Here is a 19,121-nt window from a genome sequence, read left to right on the forward strand (position 1 = left end):
AAAAACGATACTTTTCCCTCCAAAAGGCCCAGAGCGAATCTGACAGATGTTGTACATAGTACATACAACTAGTGATGTAATGGTGTTGTTTCCTTAGCACCTTGTGTCAAACAGCAACCTTTTAAAAATCTGTAATTAAACTTCATTCCATACATGCATAAAATCTTGTTGTGCGTTTTCATTACGCAGTGTATCCGAATTTGGACTTATCTGTCTTTGTAATCGCGCGAAAAGTTAAATTATTTCTCAAAACAATGTTCGAAACGAAATCTGTAACTTTTCACTCTGTAAGTTTTCCCTAGGGTTTTTTAAAATACGGAGTTTGAAGTGCTCTTAAGTAGAAAATTGTTGGAAATTCTGTAAATAACATTTGAACTTCATATATTGTGGATGAAATAAAAAAACATAAATAAATACATGTATCTATATCGTAGTATCGAAAACATTTTATTAGTCGATTACAAAAAAATTACGTAACTAAAAATTACTTCTGTTCGTCTAATTTGCAGTGAACAACAAGAACTTCTGAGCTTTACCATCTCTACAACAAGTTACTTGTTGTTAGATATTTCCTTCTTAAGTTTATAAAGGCGCATGAGGCAGGTGTCTCGCCAGTCACGGCGCTCCTGCAACCGGTCGAGGGGCACCATGCGATTCAGCTGATTACAAATGGAGTTCACGCTAGAGATTGTAATTGTTCTTTGACCTTTGCCCATGGACTGGCTTACGCGGTACACTGTTTCGCCGTATCTGAAAATTTGAGTACGTGAATAGGTAAATAGACTTTTTTTAAGGTTGTGATATTGTTAAATTGCATTGTAAATTAGACTATACGGGAATGAGGCGTGGAAAGCTTTACTTAAATTACAATACTTACTCTTTTTTGCCGACGAATGATGATCGGCATTTATTCCGTCGCAAGATGTAAAGCAAACTGTCTCTCGTTTTTTACCAAAGCAAACGTCGATTATTTATTTTATTATTATTAAATATTTATTAAGTATTTATATTTGCGATTATCAAAAAATAGATATAGTTAGGTTACAGATGACGTCGGAAATGGCTTCGCACTGGAAAATACTACTATACTACGCTACAGCATTATTGACGTTTTGTACTCTAGAATTAATAACCCTCTTCATTTGATGTCGTATTCATACATATTGATGTTGTATATATTTACAAATGTATAAAAAGACAAAGAAACTGATAATCGTATACCAGGTGGCGCAAAAGTAATGTCATACTTAATTTGAATTGGCTTCCATTTTGTTAGAAATTAAAAAATGAGCTCTGTTTTCACGGAAAGTTTACTTCAAGATGTGAAATTGATAACATTACCATTGATACCTAAGTTAAAAAAATTATATCGGTCAAATGACCTCCTCCCGAGTTGATACACATTTGTTAAACTTGGTGCAAGAAAAGGATAATTTCGTATCCAAAATCATTATGAGCGACGAAGCCCATTTCCACTTAAGTGGTTACTTTAACAAACAAAATTTGCGATTCTCGGGCGCAGAGAACCCATATGAAATGCAAGAAGAGCCGTTGCATGCCCTCAAAATAACTGTTTGATGTGGCATTTGCAGTGAAAAAGTGATTGGCCTTCATTTTTTTGACGACGCCGATAGAACCACCGTAACCGTAACTGACGTTACAGGTAGATATTAGGCGAGTTTTTTCCGCAAGTTGCTGTATTGGGTCTCAAGCATTGTTGGTTACAGCAGGACGGAGCAACCGCTCACACAGCTCGGGCAACGACAAACATTTTGAAAATCCAATTTCCGGGCCGAGTGACCTCCCGTTTTGGGGTTTTTAACTTCTTCCTGTGGGGCTTTTTGAAATATCACGTTTACCACAACAAACCTCAAACTTTGTGCGTCTTCAAATCATCATCAAATAAGGAAGAAAACGCCGATTTGGAGCCAAATGTTTTACGAGGAACAAATAAAAATACCGTAAAACGAGCACAAAGGTGCATCAACTCGAGAGGTCATTTGACCGATATAATTTTTTTCATTTAATGTCATCAATTTTGCAGCTTCAAATAAACTTTTCGTGAAAATAGAGCTATTTTTTTCATTTGTAACGAAATGATAGTCAATTCTCATCATGACATTATTTTTGCGCCACCTTGTATTAATAATAAAATATTTAATAGGAAATATTATTATTCCTGTGGCTTTCGCATCTTACCGTTCAATGTAGCTCTTTATACCTTCATCATTCAGATGCGCCGTTTCCAGTGCTCCGAGGAAAGCATATCGCATGCCAAGGCCTGCTGAAATAACCTTGTCGACGTCTTCTACGTCTATAATTTTGTCAACTACCATTCGCCATGCTGCACCGAGGATTACCGTACCTTTAGGGGAAAAAATCAAATACAACTAATAAATTTAATCAATTTATGTGGACATATACGGTTTTTGGTTTTTTAAAAGTAAATTAGGAGGCAGATGAGCCACTTGATGGGGCGGTGGTCATCATCACCCATGGACATAATATGCAACATCAGAGAAGCTGTTTATGGGTTGGCAGTCTTTGAAAGCTTTGTATAATAAAATTCGGTGACCCGATGTGAAATACAGCTTGACTCCGAAGTGTTTTGAAGCCAGTTTGGCTTTACATTCCAAATGACCGCGAAACTGAACTACGTTCGTAATTAACTCGAAGTACACCAATACTTCTAGAGGTGGTAAGGGCGGTACCCGGAAACTGTCAGAAATGGGATTTTCTTAACTGTGAATTTGCAGATTTGTGCCTTTGCAGGGTTAAAATGGACAAGACTCTATACATTTCTGGCAACAAGTTTTACAAATGTCATGTAAAAATGCACCTATTTGTATTTAAACAAAAAAAATCAACAAACCTCTTCTAAAATTGTCAATACCAGTAAAGCATTTGAGTCTCTACATTTAAATTTGCAAACGTGACGTTTTTAATAACAACTCACTGAATACGATTCAGAACAAAACCATCAATTTCTCGGGACAAACAGATGGGTTCCTGGCCGATTTCCAACATCATTTTGAGTGTCTTATCAATTACTTCTGCCTTGGTCCGAGGTCCTGGAACGATTTCTACCAGAGGTATGTAGTAGAATGGATTTATTGAGTGAGACACGATCACCTGCAAAATTGAAACTTATTTTGTGTGTTGATAAACAACACACATTCGGAGTTGATTAATATCGATAATCACAATATAATTAGAGCAGAGGAAGGGTTAATACTGCCCTCGTAAGGAAAAAAGGCATAACTGTACGTACTTTATACGACAGTTGTGCCTTTTTTCTGGGCTATCCTGTGCAGGTGCACACAACTAGTTTTCGCTAGAGCGGGGCGTTTAGTGTATTACCCAATACACTACACGACCCGACGAAACACGAATTGTTTTATTTTGTTTAAACACAGAATAACAACTTCTACTATATCTTTCAGACTTTTGTGATAATAACTGTTCTTTTTAATATCAGTTTGTAACGGCATTATAATAGATTAAAAAAATTTATGGTGTAAATTGAGCTTTACTGTGTTTCGAGTTTGAAGGGTAAGAATTACAGTCACATTGGACTTATCAACTTATCTCTCAGGGTGACGCAGTCGCAGTGTCTCTCAGATCTTTACGATCTAAAGCTCTGAGTGGCACTGCAGCTGCAATGAACAGGCGTATCGCTTAACACCAGACGCACGCCATGTTCGTCCTTCTTCGTCATCATTCGTCGTTAAAAAAAAAAAAAAATTTAAACTGTTTATTTCTATCATATTTCTATAGAAAAGATTTTTTGTGTTTGGAATTGTTTTGCCTACTATTCTAAATTTATAATCTTTACAATAAGATTTTAGCACTTTAGTTAGCTTCCCTTAACCTACATGTATTACAATTTTTTTACATAATTACTATAAATCTAATTACACTAACGCATACTACTTCTCTGAGCCGACATCATTGCCAGTTCTGTGTTGATTAATTGTTACTTGATATCATAAAAAAAGTTGCAAAATATTGAGATCAAATACTTTTTACAGATTAAATAGTTAATGTGGTTTAAATTTTTTGGTTATACTTAATGCACTAATAGTAATTCTAGTCTTCTAATAACCATTTGCTTCTATGTTAAATTTGTGAATGTGATTCTGGAATAGTACCTATCGGTCGAAAAGAGTAGTGCAAACAGGTGCAGTGTCGTGAATTACAAATCATCGTTACAAAATACCTAAGTCAGTTCGTGCCATAGATTTAGTATATGGTTCGTGCAGTTGGTACTTTCATTAAGCAGGCTTATCTAAAAAAGTATTTTCTTCTAAATATTCGTCAATATCTTCCCAATCCATATTTATAACTATAATAAACTATTATACTAATTTTTATATTGTCAATACCGGTAATTGTGTTTGTATTATAATATTCATATACCAAATATATGTAGGTACTTTCAATATGTTTGTATGCCAAATGTTTGGCTGGACACAGTGAAACTATACCTACTCATTTTGTACATGTCTACTTGCATATCTAACCTGTGTTTTCACAAATAAATGAATTATTATTATTATTATTATTATAAACGCATCTCTGTCCCTGGCAAATCCTGACACACTGAATAAAAGGCTTACTTATAGCACCACTTGTATATGCTCGTCAAAATGCTAAAACATTGTAATATTTAAACGCTTTATCGAAAACAGATTTAAATACGATAAATTAACTGGCGTGCACTCTTAGGGCGCGTTCCCATTATGTCGTGACAACTGATTGTCGTGCAGTTTACAGTGTCGTGACTTGAATATAGTTAAATGAGGTTGTTCACATATAGCACGACACGATTAACTGTCGTTCACAATTTTTTATCGTTATAACGACAAACTGTCGTCACAGTGGGAACAGCTAGAACGACAGTCGTCAGACGATATAAAAACGTCACGATAAAAACGTGACGACAGATTGTCGCAGCTCCTATTGTCGTCACGTTTTATTTATCGCTGTCCGCACGTATTCTGCTCCCTGCCCTCCCCTCTCGTACCCCGCGTCCTCTGCTCGCTTTGCAGTAGCGTTGGGTCGTAGCCAGAGATGGGCAAGGAGGCTGTCGTGAAACGTTAAATTGTCGTCACGATCTAGTGGGAACAGCTAGTCACGACAGTTGTTTAACGATAAAAAATCGTCCACGACAGATAGTCGTGATATGGGAACAGGCTAGACACGACAGTCGTCCAACGAGAACAAAACATGACGACATAGTGGGAACGCGGCCTTACTACAATGCCGTCTCAATATACACTGTAAATGCTATTACCAAGACACCTCAATACAAATCAGTATGTTCAGTGGTCAATGTATATTCAGTGGCTCCGCTGTACGCGTCGCCATCCCGAATTTGCGGCCTGTATGTGTATATGTATATATATATATATAATATCAATAGAACTGCACGCTAAATGGGTATTGACCATTTACTTTGTGTTTATTAGGTATTCATTTTCAAATCAGAATGGTAATGACACAATTTCAATAGCAGCAGTACTCTTTCTGCCGCCAAGCAGTAATGTCAGCATTAATGCGTTCCGGTTTTGAAGGGTAAGGGTGCTGGTGAAATTACAGGCACATAGGACTTGTCAACTTATGTCTCAGGGTATCGGACGCAGTGGCTGTGCCCCTCAGATCTTTGCGATTTAAACCTCTGAGTGGCATTGCAACTGTTATGGACACAGACAGACAAGCTTACCATCAGCTACCTACCATGCCCTCCTGGTCATAACTAACGCAATTACACCACAAATTAGTAAATTACACTTTGGTAACTTTAGGAGATAAAGGCACTACAAGTTTTTTTTTGGTACTAAATTTTCAATTAGAATAGGTAAAGGCACTTACAAAAGGCTCCATACAGCCAAGACTGAGAGTAATTTCTTTCTTGGATTCCATTACAAAATGTCTTCGACATTGCTTCTTACGGAAGAACATAAAGTTGGATAACATTCTTGATTTTTCATTTAAAAACGTCAATTACGCGGATTCCAGATATGTGAATAAGTCTATTTCGCTAAAAATGTTCAGTACCCATGTATGTATATAATGAAGTATGTAAGCATATTTGTAAATACCTTAGACTATTTTTTTCCATCCTCTAAGGCAGCCTTTCCCAAAGTGGGCGATAACGCCACTTGTAGGTGCTGCAAGCTTAAAGGTAAGAGACCCAGAAAAAGAATAGGTTCGTTGTACAGAGGCTTAGGGGGAGATTTGTAATTTCGTCTAGGAAGACTTTTAGGGTCGTATTCTAGAACTCTACTCAATGCTCAAGTTAGGATTGCACTGAGCATTGAGTAGAGTTCTAGAATACGACCCTTAGACACCGACTGAGCTCTCGACTCTCGACTACAACTTGTGAACATCAACTAATATTAATTAAGAGATTGCTCAAACTGACTCGGTTCGATATTTCTCTCCGTGTAGTTTATATATCTGTCCTGTTTTATTGAATAAATAAAATAAAAATCATGTCACAAATAAAAAGGCAACAGACACAGTTTCGCTTTTTAATGGTTGTTAGTATTCCTAGATAGGTAATTTTCGTAGATAATAGACTGCGGGCAATCATGTTTTAACAAGTTTTTGTTAAATAACCCGATTTGTGCATTCGTGTATCAATCGGCTGGTTCATAGAATACTTGTTTTTACTTGTTGAGTGCGACTGAGGGTTGAATGAGATAAATGAGTTTATGCATGTTTGTCTTATTCCTGTCGGTGCGTGCTGCTATATAAACAACGTGATATTTATTTTATTTTCGTTTGAGGTTTCGCGCGTAATAAATAAACAGTACTGCTTATACCATTGATCTACCAAGAAAAAGAATATGGGCAGACGTGAGTTTCACAATTTTCCGAATTTATCAGTATCCTGCAGTAACGACGGCTTGTTTGCCTACTGCCAACATTTGGAAAACCTCCACATTGACTTCACCGAACGAGAACAGGACATTTTGAACTTGGAAATACCAGACTGTGTGTTGGATCCGTTTTCAAATGTCAACACAGCAATATCACCTCAGCTGGAAGAAGAACTTATAGAATTGGCAACGACCGAGAATAAAAATCAAGTTCAAAAATGGCTACCAAGAAATTTTGGCTACAAAAACCGATCCCGCAATTGTACACCGGATTGTGGTCAATCGTTCAACGATTCTTGATAGCATACCCATCGTCATATTTGTGTGAACGTGGTTTTAGTGCTGTGACAACCCTGCTTACTAACAAAAGAAATCGTTTGCATGTTACCGAACGTGGTGACTTGCGGCTGTTCCTGAGTAAATTGGAACCTGATATCAACAAACTTATTAAACAGCATCATATTCATCCTTCACATTGGTTTTTATATTAGAATCGATTATGTTTGTTTTATTTTGAATAAAAGATACTCTGTCTGAATACTATAAACTTGCGTTTCAATAATCATTCTCATTGGCAGGTGTAGCCCGTAAAAGTTAACTTGAGACCTGAGCGCCGTTGTATACTACCTAAAGCGCTCAGGTCTCAAGTTAACTCTTGCAGGTTATAGTTTAATATTAGTCTCGTTTAGAATGAATGTCTAATTTCCGCTAATATAGCTCACAATAATTAATTTAATTTGAAGTTATAGTGGTTTTTGTAAGTGGAAAAATGGGGGCGCTAAAAAATAATTTATTCTCAATGTGGGCAGTAGACAAAATAAGTTGGGGAACCCCTGCTCTAAGGTAAATACACTGTATTTGAATAAATATATAAAATATTATTTTTCTTTATAGTCCACACTACGGAAACCCTGTATCTAACTGAACTATATACTACACATAACGATTGTGAACTGACAACCGGTACTATCTTTTTTCTACAATTTTCTAAGATTTCACTTTTTAATACAATTTTATACTATTTCATACTCCGCAGCGTTGCAAGAAATTCCATTGTTTTTTAATAACATGTGTGATAAAAATATTTAAGAACTAAGTACGTATTTTTATTTAATAAACCAGATGCTATATAAATGATGCAAACAAGTTTTTTCTTCACCGTAGTACAGGTTGCCAGTTCACAGTTGATAGACAACTAGAAATTACACCCAAACTCACGATGGAAATGAATGTAGGCCATACAAATATGAATATTTCTCTCGACCCGGCAATCGAACCCGGGACCTCCACGTGACCGACCAACATGGTAACCGTTCGGCCACCGAGGCAGTTAATAACTATATTTCAGTATTTTTTACCTGCGGATTATGTTTAAGGCCGTCAGAGAACTTAGAAGGGCAAATACTGCCGGTGGAACTAGACAAAATAGTGTTGTCCGTCACCACCTGGTCCAAGTCACGAAATACTTTCTTCTTCACATCAAGATCTTCAGATGCACACTCTTGAATAAAGACGGCTTCATTTACTGCTCTAGCAAGATCTGAAGAACCTTAAACGGGAAATTCATTTATTATTAAACTCGAAAATATTTTTTTATTTTGCTATGATTTTAGGTTATATTAGTACTTAAATATAGAAAAATTTTTTTTTGCACACACTCAACATAGCCCCGCACTAGGGAAACCCTGTGTCGCAGGTGCCATGGACACACACATAGACAACCACAAATTATACCCAAACTCACGAGAGAAATAAATGTAGGCCATACAAACATTTCTCCCGGCCTGGGAATCGAACCTGGGACCTCTGCGTGGCAGTACGGCATGGTAACTGTTCGGACACGGAGGCAGTTAATGTTAGTTAGTGTTAAAAGTTAATAAGAAATTGGTAAATGGTATAATCGCTATAATAACCTTAATAAAGCAACTTAACACATGACATGAGTACAAATTATTTTGTAATTATATATATTTGGATACGTTTTGGATCTGAATAATTTTTTATCGAGTTTCTCATTAAACCATGAAGAGCCTTTCAATAAACCTTGAGCTGCGGGTGTGTCGTATAGGTAGACATATCTACTACGGCCTATTTTATTTATATCTGACCTTTATAAGTAACGGGATTATGCGGTCTGGTGGCTGGTTAAGAATAAGTACCCTTGGAATAATTACTCTCCTATTTAAGCACAATTTAGGCAGATGTAGTCTTATTACACCAATGGTGCGAGCTACCCAAGATTTCTTCTAAAGATATGCCAGCAAAGTAATCCTTGTCAATAAACACCAACTAAATTAGTTTTAATAATCCATTTTTAAGGACCTCACGGAAAACTACTTACTTAGTCTTAATATTCAACAATTGCCGATATAATTGCTGGCGTATTCACTAGCATTCGTGGGGCTAGATAATAAATGTAATCGTTATACGAATTTTTGATAGAGTTAATTATTACCGCTTTGATCAAGAGGATAATAACCCTATTGTAAAATAGCTTAAATCGACGGTTTAAAGAATATTGGTTGACCTAAGCGCTCCCTATTAGATAAGCATACAATAAGGCTTTTATTTCATTCCGCGATTAGCTTTAAGGCGTGTTTTCCCTTCATTCCGTGAAGTCCAATAGTCTCCTACCGCCCCATGTACATTTTGATGTACATAATATGTGAAGTGATTTAGACCCAGAGAATATTATTTCTATAGTCACGTAAACGCGCAGTGTATATTATAATGAAAATATAGCATCTAAATTTAGCACTATATGTATATTTTATATGACCATTGGGTATCTAGAAAATTACTTTAAAAAATCGCGGCTGCGTTTTTCAAACAAGACATGAATGTCTCCACATTCATGCTTAACCTGAAGCATGTAATTACATTAAAATGTAATTGGGCGTTTAACGCTTTTCCCTTTGTAATTTGCTGGGGCTTACGAGGATATTATACTAACATAGGAAAAATCGTAAGTTCTTCTCAACCTACAAGTCTCATAAAGTGTTAGTATAGCGACATACATTAGCAAGAGCTCGGAATTGAATAATATAATGGTATGCCATTCGCATAAAAATCACAAATATAAAATCACAAATACAGCCACAAATTGTTGTGTAAACACACAATTTTTGTGCATATGCAGTTCCGTGGCGACATTTATAAAATCTCTAATGCTTACCTTTAATGCATTGGATTTGTTGTTTAGCCGTCAAATCTCCTCGAAGGGCGCCATCTCTCTCCAATAACTTCAACTGCTGCTTAATGGCAACGAGGGTATCCTTCACGTGCTGTGGAACTACGTCGTAGATCATCACTGAGTACCCCACTGATGCGAACAGCATGGCCCATGATCGACCAATCTCGTCACTTTAAAGGCAACCAAGTGGATAAAAGAAGAGGTAGACAACAAATCGGTAACTGGGTGAAAAAGTTTCCTAGGATCGGTCAAGGAGTCCAATTGGCCACTTTAGACTATTTCAATTATGTTTAGTTACAGAAACGTTTAGGCATACTACGTAACCATCGTTGAAATTTTATTTCGTAGGTAATGATAACTATTAGTTTATCTAGGTAGTCCACCTTATACCCAAAATAATTTAACTTTAATTTAAAACCAAATGACAACTAAATAAATGAAGCAATTTTTTCCGGATCTAAATCTATATATGTTTGTTTAAAAAATACTTTCATCTCCTATGTGTAACAATAGCGAAAATCTAAGAACTCGACAACTATAGACGCAGGTGAAGCACTTATAAATAAATAAATAGATACAAAATTGGAGAATAACGAAAAAAGTTGACATAGGTAACTTTCACCTAAACCCAGTCAGCAGGATAAATTTGCTTGTTTTCATGAATAATAAGTCTAGCTAGATACATAGTTACCTTCCAACGACGCAAACTTTTTCCGCCTTAAAAGGTAGTGCTGGCTCCATAATTGTGTGAATTTGCACCGTATTCGCCTCCAGAAAAAACGTATTTTACAAGTCGTCTCTCCTAGCACTGATAAAACTTTGTCCCGTGAGCAAATAAAAACTATACGAAAACCCCTCCCACTGCTCAGCCCCGTACGCCTTATTAAGGGTCCTTGCACACGCACAACTAAATTATCGTTTGACTTTCCGATCTCTTACATGTAGAGTAAGAACTACACCCTCCTAACCGATCCTGACTATATATATATATAACGATTGGTCACAATCGTTTGACAAATATTACTATTATTTTAGGATAATTTATAGAAGGATCGCAGACTACTCGTATTTTATTTTAGAATGCGTCTTAATTTGCATTGTTAGATAGCAACCGCAGACTTGAAAATTCTAGGCAAACATGGCAATGACACACAACCGAGTACATCAAAATGCTTATGGGAAAGTATTTTGCTTCGATGCTATTTAGGATTATGATCAAAAAAGGTAAGATTGGGAGGTATATGTCGCGTTGTAAGTTGTTTAGCCATTCCAAAAGGTTACTCACGTTACAATTAGTGTCGTACGCACCAACCTAAGTATTTATAAGAAACGCCTCTCGCATAACCCGAGCTAGGTGAGACGATCCATGCAACTGTCGCAACGAGTACAGCTTGCTTTAGTAGCATATAGTGAATCCCCTTTTTGTTTATGTACCTACATTCTCATTTTGCACATCCCACCATTTTATATGAGCCGTAACAAGGGGTGATAAATGACATACACACATTTTCTCAAAAAAATACTGAATCAACTAAATTGACAATAGCCTATTTTGGAAATGAATTTTATTGAATTCACGTAATGAAAAGACGTGTATGTAACTTTAATTAACATTGTTACAGTACAATGAAAAAACTGATTAGTACGTAGCAAAAACTATTTTATTGATCGATTTATGAAGGCGTTAACAATAGCTCGTTTTTACTGAACTGGATGTGGGCAATGTTTTTATAAACCTATTACTTCTTGGCCTTCATTTCCCTCTTGAGAATTGAAAGACGTGTAAGACAGGCATCTCTCCAAGCGCGGCGCTCCTGTAGTCGGTCGAGAGGTACCATACGGTTCAGTTGATCGCAGATAGAGCTGGCGGCGGGGCTGGTGGGCATATGCGGGATTTCACCCATGGTCTTGCTTACACGATTGATTGTTTCGCCATACCTGTAATTGAAAAATCATTTTGAAACATTTGAATTCACACTCAACACTACGCCAGTAATATCTACATTCTTGAGAACAAACTTTTCTAACTTACCGATCAATGTAATTCTGCATGCCTTCAGCATTAAGATGGGCCGTTTCAAATGCTCCGAGGAAAGCATATCTCATGCCAAGGCCTTCAGAAATAACTTTATCGACGTCCTCTACATTCACGATTTTGTCATCTACTAATCGCCAAACCTCGTTGAGAATTGAGTATCTATAACGAATAATCATTTTTATTAAATTATGCTATTTTTGGAAATATTTTTGCAAAAGAATTTCTACAAATAGAAGTAGCTCTTTATTAAAACGAAAAAATATTTACGGATAACAAAGAAACAAAAGAAGAGCTACTGAAATTTTATAACCATATTTGTCTCACTGAATGCGATTGAGTACGAATCCATCAATTTCACGAGACAAAGAAACGGGTTCCTGTCCTATTTCCAACATTATTTCTCTTGTCTTCTTAGCCACTTCGGGTTTGGTCCATGGCGCAGGAACGATTTCTACCAAAGGTACGTAGTAAGGCGGATTCACTGGGTGAGACACGATGACCTAAGAAATATTAAAACACATTAACGAACATTCAATATGAACTCTTATGTCACAAATTCGCGACGGTGGTGGTGCGTTCAGCGGGGCGTTCAAGACAACAACAACACAAAACACACGTCATACGCCCAAATCTTGAATGCACCGCCGCCGCCGTTCCGAATTTGCGGCGTTATGATTATCAATGCGGACTTTTTATAGCTATAAATTTGAACTTCGTCATTTCATACCTGGGACTTATGTTTTAGACCATCCGAAAACTTTGACGGTAGAATGCAGCTTGTGGAACTTGACAAAATAGTTTTGTCATTAACCACTTGATCCAAACCTTGAAATACTTTTTTCTTCATATCTAGACTCTCAGGAGTACATTCCTGGACGAAAATAGCATCTTTAACCACTGTTACAAGATCCGAAGAACCTAAAAATTACAAAATGATATTTAAAATTTTTATTGAATTGATATTATATATAGATGGCGCTACGACTAAAAAGTTGTTGAAAAACCAAATACAAAGACACGACGCAAGCACATAGAAAAATTCGTGAGGTCCGGTGGTTCGTTCCGTGGCTTACTTGGTATAGCGTCTGGCACGGTATACAAAAGGGTAGGTTACTTTTTACATGTTTCCTAGAGGGAATAGGTATTATTTAGATGCGCATGCTCCATCCTCGACCTCATCGTCACTTTCCATTAGGTGATCCATCTCATATAATATGCGAACTTTTTTAATAAAAAAATAAAATTAATTGAAATACAAAAAAATCGACATTGTCTTTCACATTATACCTAGCGCTATCCTCGACTGCTTTAGATCAGTCACCAGTTTAAGAGATCGATAGATTATGAGGGAGTGTATACCAAGTATTTAAGAAAAAAACAGCAATATATGTGTGAGACTTGTACGAGGCATATTTTAATAAATTGGTTCTACTGTTGGCCATAGACCTTCCCTTTACACAAACTATCTCGACATATTGCACATGCAAATTAATATGTATAGCCATTTTATACATATATGTTTTATTGTGTGTAAATTTTAATCCCACATGATATATAAATTTTTTACATACATTGTGGAATCTTTTTTCTAAGATACCAAGTGATAGGAAGAACAAGTCGCGCGCCTGATGGTAAGCGACACGCCTGTCCATAACAGTTGCAGTGCCACTGAGAGCTTTAAATTACAAAGATCTGAGGGGCATTGTCACTGCGCCGGTCACCCTGAGATATAAGTTAACAATGTCCTTATGCCTGTAATTTCACCAGCACCCTTACCCTTTACTGCTTGCTGCTGCGACATTACTGCTTGGCGGCAGAAATAGGTACGGTTTATATAAATAAAAATTTTCTTGTTGGCATCATAGATTTCGAAGTTTATTTGAACTCACTTTCAATATTCAGTAGGAAACAAAGTCACGTCCATTCAGGCTCAATTAAATTCTTACTTCTATATAAAAAAAGATTGTTATACCTTTGATGCACTGAAATTGTTTTTCAGCATTCAAATGCCCGCGCAGAAGACCGTCTTTCTCCAGAACGTTTAACTGCTTCTCGATATCAACCAAAGCGTCCGTCACCTGCTGTGGGACCACATCGTAGATTGTCACTTGGTACCCTACTGATGCGAACAACATAGCCCATGATCGCCCAATTAGGCCACTGGAGAACAACACATTATATTATGGTACATAATAATAGAAAGTCTAACAAACCACCAAGGGTTCGCATTACAGAAGGATCCAAAATTATACACACTTATGAGATTAAAAATTCCGCAACTATAATTAAGTAGGTTCATTACTAACTTTTTATTTTTAGGCTGTCTTTAATATCTGAACAGATTATGTTGATCTTGTTTTAGCTAACTGCTAATACCAAGTACCAAACTGTTTATCTGTAAAATGTGTAATTAGAAGCTGTAGATACAATATTACTATTATGCACTTAGAAAACAGACAAGAAACCAATATTGTTTAAAGATAATTTATCTTGTTTATTATAGAGCCATCTGCCGTATTTCAGTATCTGTTATCAGCAGTTCAGGACTCGTCACTTTTAACCTTTTAACTTGTAGATAATGATTTGTAACGACAAAAAAGCTCCCAAATATAACAACAAACCATATAACTCGTATAACTTCACAATAGAGACACCGTGTGTAGGCGCTATATCAAAGTTACGCAGCTTATATTAAATTCTTTATGATTATGTATTTATTACAAAAACAGTTGGTCGCCTAATTGAATAAAGCCAGGTTGGTTAAAGCACTATGTTTTTTTTTATGAAAGACGAGCAAATAACGATTATTAATTAAGTGTACAATTAGTACCTAGATTAGAATTTACATTATTTATGTGCATTTAACTAAATAGACAGAATTTTTTATTTATTATATTTAAGTCTTTCATTTGATTGCATTGCTTTTATCACTTTCCACTAAAACGTTCGATGTATTCAATGGTTGTTAATTCAACATACAATCCACAGACGGACACAACTTTCTACTTCAAGAAAAGTGACTAATAACAGGTTAAAAATAAATAGAAGAAAAAACAGAAAAAATGTTTAACAAACCTTTTAAATAAATGTCCACAATATCCCAATCTAGATATATGTATAAAATTATTCCTACTGTATATAGTAAAAAATATACAACACAAATAGTGTTTATATGTACATACATACATAGGACGAAACAACACAGATTTACATACAAAGATATAAATAACATAAAACAACGTTGTAATAACGAACAAATCGTATCTAGCTGTTTACATTCATCAAGGTAACCTTACTTACATAAAAGATTTGATACATAAATGGGCGTGGTAAGTTTAGGTTATGAGCGGAGTTTACTAATATATTCATATGGCTATACCGGCAAAAGCCGGTTGGACTAAAATTGCGTCGAGTAGTTCATATCTACACTTACTACTCTATAATACACGTTATATAAATTATTATTGATTTGAAAATTGGCACCAGAAAAATCCAACCATATTACTTAGATCCGCGAAAATATTTGATCCCCCATCAATACTTAAAGATGGTATAATTATTTATAAATGTTTATAGAGAATTTAAATGTTTAATTTGTTCTCTTTGTAATGATTACAAAGGTCAACAGCTGAAGTAGGTATGTCCGTTCAGTAACACTTAGGAGAATAAAATGTAAACAATTGTCAGATCAGGTAACGCCGAATGCCTTTTTAACGATACCTACTGTATTATCGTCATGGAAACTTCACGCCGCCGCAATAAAATTTTCACATAGGTATACTTTAAAATATGTGTCAAATCTCCGGCTCACATTGCTTTAGTAAATCATTTATTACCCTTTTTACAGATAAAGCATCCTATCCAGAAGTAACCTCATGTCGATAATCTCACTTACAATGTTTACACAAAAATAGAATTATAAATCCATACCTTCCAACGATGCCAACTTTTTCCTTTTTAAACATGATTGTAGTATTGCGTGCACTCTATACCGTACCGTCCTTCTGAATGACATTGCCTGTACGAACTCGCCTCTCTCGTAACCACTGCGACAAACTTACTTGAGCTCGGCGAAAATTAGAATTAATATCGCACCAAATACAAAAATTACCTCCTTCTACCTCGCCACATCTGTCCTAAGCGTACTGACATTCTCCAACAAACGCATTTGTAATTTTGCCCGATTGTAAACTAGTTATCAGAACAAATATGGCATACTTTTTGATCACACTATCAATGATATGGAAAGCAACCTCCTTAAATTACCTACCTAAATTTTGTTTATCAATGTTTAGGGACTACAATATTGTTTTTTTTATGATTCTAAGTGACGGGACGAATAAGTCGTGCACCTGATGGTAAGCGACACGCCTGTTCATAATAGTTACAGTGCCACTCAGAGCTTTAAATCGTAAAGATTTGAAGGATACTGCCACTGCGCCCGTCACCCTGAGACATAAGTTGACAAGTCCCAAGTGCCTGTAATTTCACCAGCACCCTTCCCTTCAAAACCGGAACACAGTAAAGCTCACATTACTGCTTGACGGCAGAATTAGGTAAGATGGCAGTACTTCCCTGGACAAACTCTTAGACAAGGAGCTCTACTGCTACTAAATTTAAATAATAGTTTTACCTACGGGATAAGTACATACGTGGTTAGAAAATTATTATTATGATTATGTAGCGCAATAAAATTTAATTTTTTAGTGAATATGAGCCGACATTTATTTAATATTTAAATATATTTAGTAGCAGTAAAACTTTTTATGAAAGAGTTCGTACTCCCACCTTAAAAATTTCTACCGCCAAGCTGTAATGTGAGCATTACTGCGCTACCGTTTTAAAAGGAAACTGCTAGAGAAATTATATGCAAATAAAACTAGTCAACTTATGTCTCAGGGTGAAGGCGCAATAGTAGTGTCCCTCAGATCTTTGCGATTTAAAGCTTTGAGTGACACTGCAACTGCTATGGAACACCAGGCGCACGACTTGTTCGTCCCGTCACTTGGTGTCATAGAAAAATATTCTAAAATGTATGTCAAAAATTTATATATCTTGTGCGATTAAAATCTACACATAATAAAACACATACTTATAAAATGACTATACATATATGTTTGTATGTGCAATATGTCGAAATAGTTTGTGTAAAAGGAAGATCTATGGCCAACATCAGAACAATTTTTTATATGCCTCGTGCATCGTGTATGTAACCAGAAATAGAGACGAAATAAGGGTCATTTATTCCTGGTAACACATTAGCGATACAGCTCTTATAAATAATAGGGGTTAAAGTATGAAATTGCCGATTTGTACTGAAAATCTAAATTGTTTATTTTTTAAATTTTTAACAAATTTATTTAATCAAAATAGTTGCCATTATTATCTATACATTGCTGCCATCTAATGGGAAGGTTATTAATGCCTTTGCGATAGAACTCCGACGATCTAGACTGCACAAACTGTGTGAAAGCATTTTGTATTGCCTCCTGGGAAGAAAACTTCTTTTCACGTAGATAATTGTCCAAATCACGAAAAAAATGGTAGTCCGTTGGAGCAAGGTCTGGTGAATACGGAGGATGACGAATGGTTTCTAACTGCAGTTCCTGAAGGGTCAAAATGGTTTCTCGTGCTGTGTGAGGTCTCGCGTTGTCGTGGAGCAATAATGGTGAAGATCGATTCATGAGTCGGGGCTGTTTTACTGCTAGTTTTGTCAACATGGTTCGGAGTTCGGCACAATAGACATCTGCCGTTATTGCTTGACCAGATCGGAGAAAACTATAACACCATGCTGAGACCACCAAACAGTTACCATTACCTTTTTATTGGTAAGTTTTGCTTTGCAACAGTGTTGTTGTGGCATTTGACCTGGGGTCAGCCATTGCATTTTTCTTTTCCGGTTATCATAAAGAATCCACTTTTCATCACATGTTACAATTCGATCCAATATTCCTTCATTTCTGTACCGGTTCAACAAGGCAACACAAGTTTCAACACGCGTTTCTTTCTGCAGATCAGTCAAATCATGAGGCACCCATTTTTCGTATTTTTTTATTTTATTGATTTGACGCAAGTGAGTCAATATTGTGGGTAAGGTAACGTTAAACCATGCCGCTAATTCCTGGGTAGTTTGACTAGGATCGGCTTCCACTATCTCTCTTAATTCATCGTTATTCACCTGTGTGGGCGGTCTTCCTCGTGGCTCGTTCTTTAAGTCGAAATTTCCATCACGAAAGTGTTTAAACCAAAATCGCACGGTGCGTTCATTAGTAGACCCCTCTCCAAACGCAGCATTGATATTGCGGGCTGTTTCTGCCGCGTTAGTTCCGCGTCGGAACTCGTATTCAAAAATCACTCGAATTTTCGCAGTATCCATCTTTCTTGTCTAAATTGAATAACAAAACAATTGAAAGTCGATATTCAAATGTTTCAAATTTAAAAAAAAAATCACAGAAACCATTTGGAAAAAGTTTCATTCGAAAACCTCAAACCATGAAGATCCTATGAAAATTCAAAGAACCTATTGCAATAAAACGGCAATTTCATACTTTAACCCCTAATATCAACTCCCGTTTGCACTGAAATATAGACAGACCAACTACTGACCTGTGTGTACGTCTCCGTATATTTCAAAAAATATTCTGTATTTATTGTAATAAAGATAATATCTCTAACAATGCCGTACTGTTCTATTCGGTGGTGTGGGAAAAACAGCAAAGCATCTAATTACAAAACAAACGGAATCACATTCATCGGTAATTAAATATTAAACATGTAATTTTGTATGTTTCGTCCATTACAGCAAAGCTCAAGTTAACTGGTCGATTTGAAGTGAAACAGTTGACGACACTCGTCAATTGTTTCGAACTCGGGCTAGTCAATCGGAGCGCAGTTGTCACAGTAATGATATGGCAGAATAGTTTTCAAACAAATTAAATGACATTTCGTCTCTATTTCTGGTTATATACTCGATGGCCTCGTGTAAGCCCCACACAGATTGCTG

At 36.2% G+C, this 19,121-nt stretch overlaps 2 protein-coding genes across 3 annotated transcripts; both read right to left on the reverse strand.

Annotated features, from left to right (window-relative positions):
• Positions 1 to 417: 417 nt before the first annotated feature.
• Positions 418 to 10,821, reverse strand: LOC113236733 (lambda-crystallin-like). The gene is made up of 6 exons (XM_026472896.1): positions 10,772 to 10,821; positions 10,063 to 10,250; positions 8,246 to 8,436; positions 2,954 to 3,132; positions 2,200 to 2,361; positions 418 to 750 (listed from the first exon to the last, which is right to left on the reverse strand). Exons 1-6 carry the CDS (start codon positions 10,819 to 10,821, stop codon positions 552 to 554), a joined length of 969 nt encoding a protein of 322 aa, XP_026328681.1. The 3' UTR covers positions 418 to 551.
• A 994-nt stretch (positions 10,822 to 11,815) lies between these two features.
• Positions 11,816 to 16,098, reverse strand: LOC113236446 (lambda-crystallin homolog). Of its 2 annotated transcripts, none has more exons than XM_026472514.1 (6): positions 16,049 to 16,098; positions 14,091 to 14,278; positions 12,846 to 13,036; positions 12,443 to 12,618; positions 12,113 to 12,277; positions 11,816 to 12,018 (listed from the first exon to the last, which is right to left on the reverse strand). In XM_026472514.1, the coding sequence occupies exons 1-6, from the start codon at positions 16,081 to 16,083 to the stop codon at positions 11,820 to 11,822; spliced, it is 954 nt and encodes a 317-aa protein (XP_026328299.1). In that variant the 5' UTR covers positions 16,084 to 16,098; the 3' UTR covers positions 11,816 to 11,819. The 2 variants fall into 2 exon arrangements, with proteins under 2 accessions (XP_026328299.1, XP_026328300.1); XM_026472515.1 differs by lacking the exon at positions 16,049 to 16,098 and adding an exon at positions 15,843 to 15,871.
• Between the last annotated feature and the right edge of the window lie 3,023 nt (positions 16,099 to 19,121).

Source organism: Hyposmocoma kahamanoa, unplaced genomic scaffold (assembly GCF_003589595.1).
Source record: "Hyposmocoma kahamanoa isolate Upper Pololo Valley unplaced genomic scaffold, ASM358959v1 92, whole genome shotgun sequence".
Lineage (NCBI taxonomy): Eukaryota > Metazoa > Arthropoda > Insecta > Lepidoptera > Cosmopterigidae > Hyposmocoma > Hyposmocoma kahamanoa.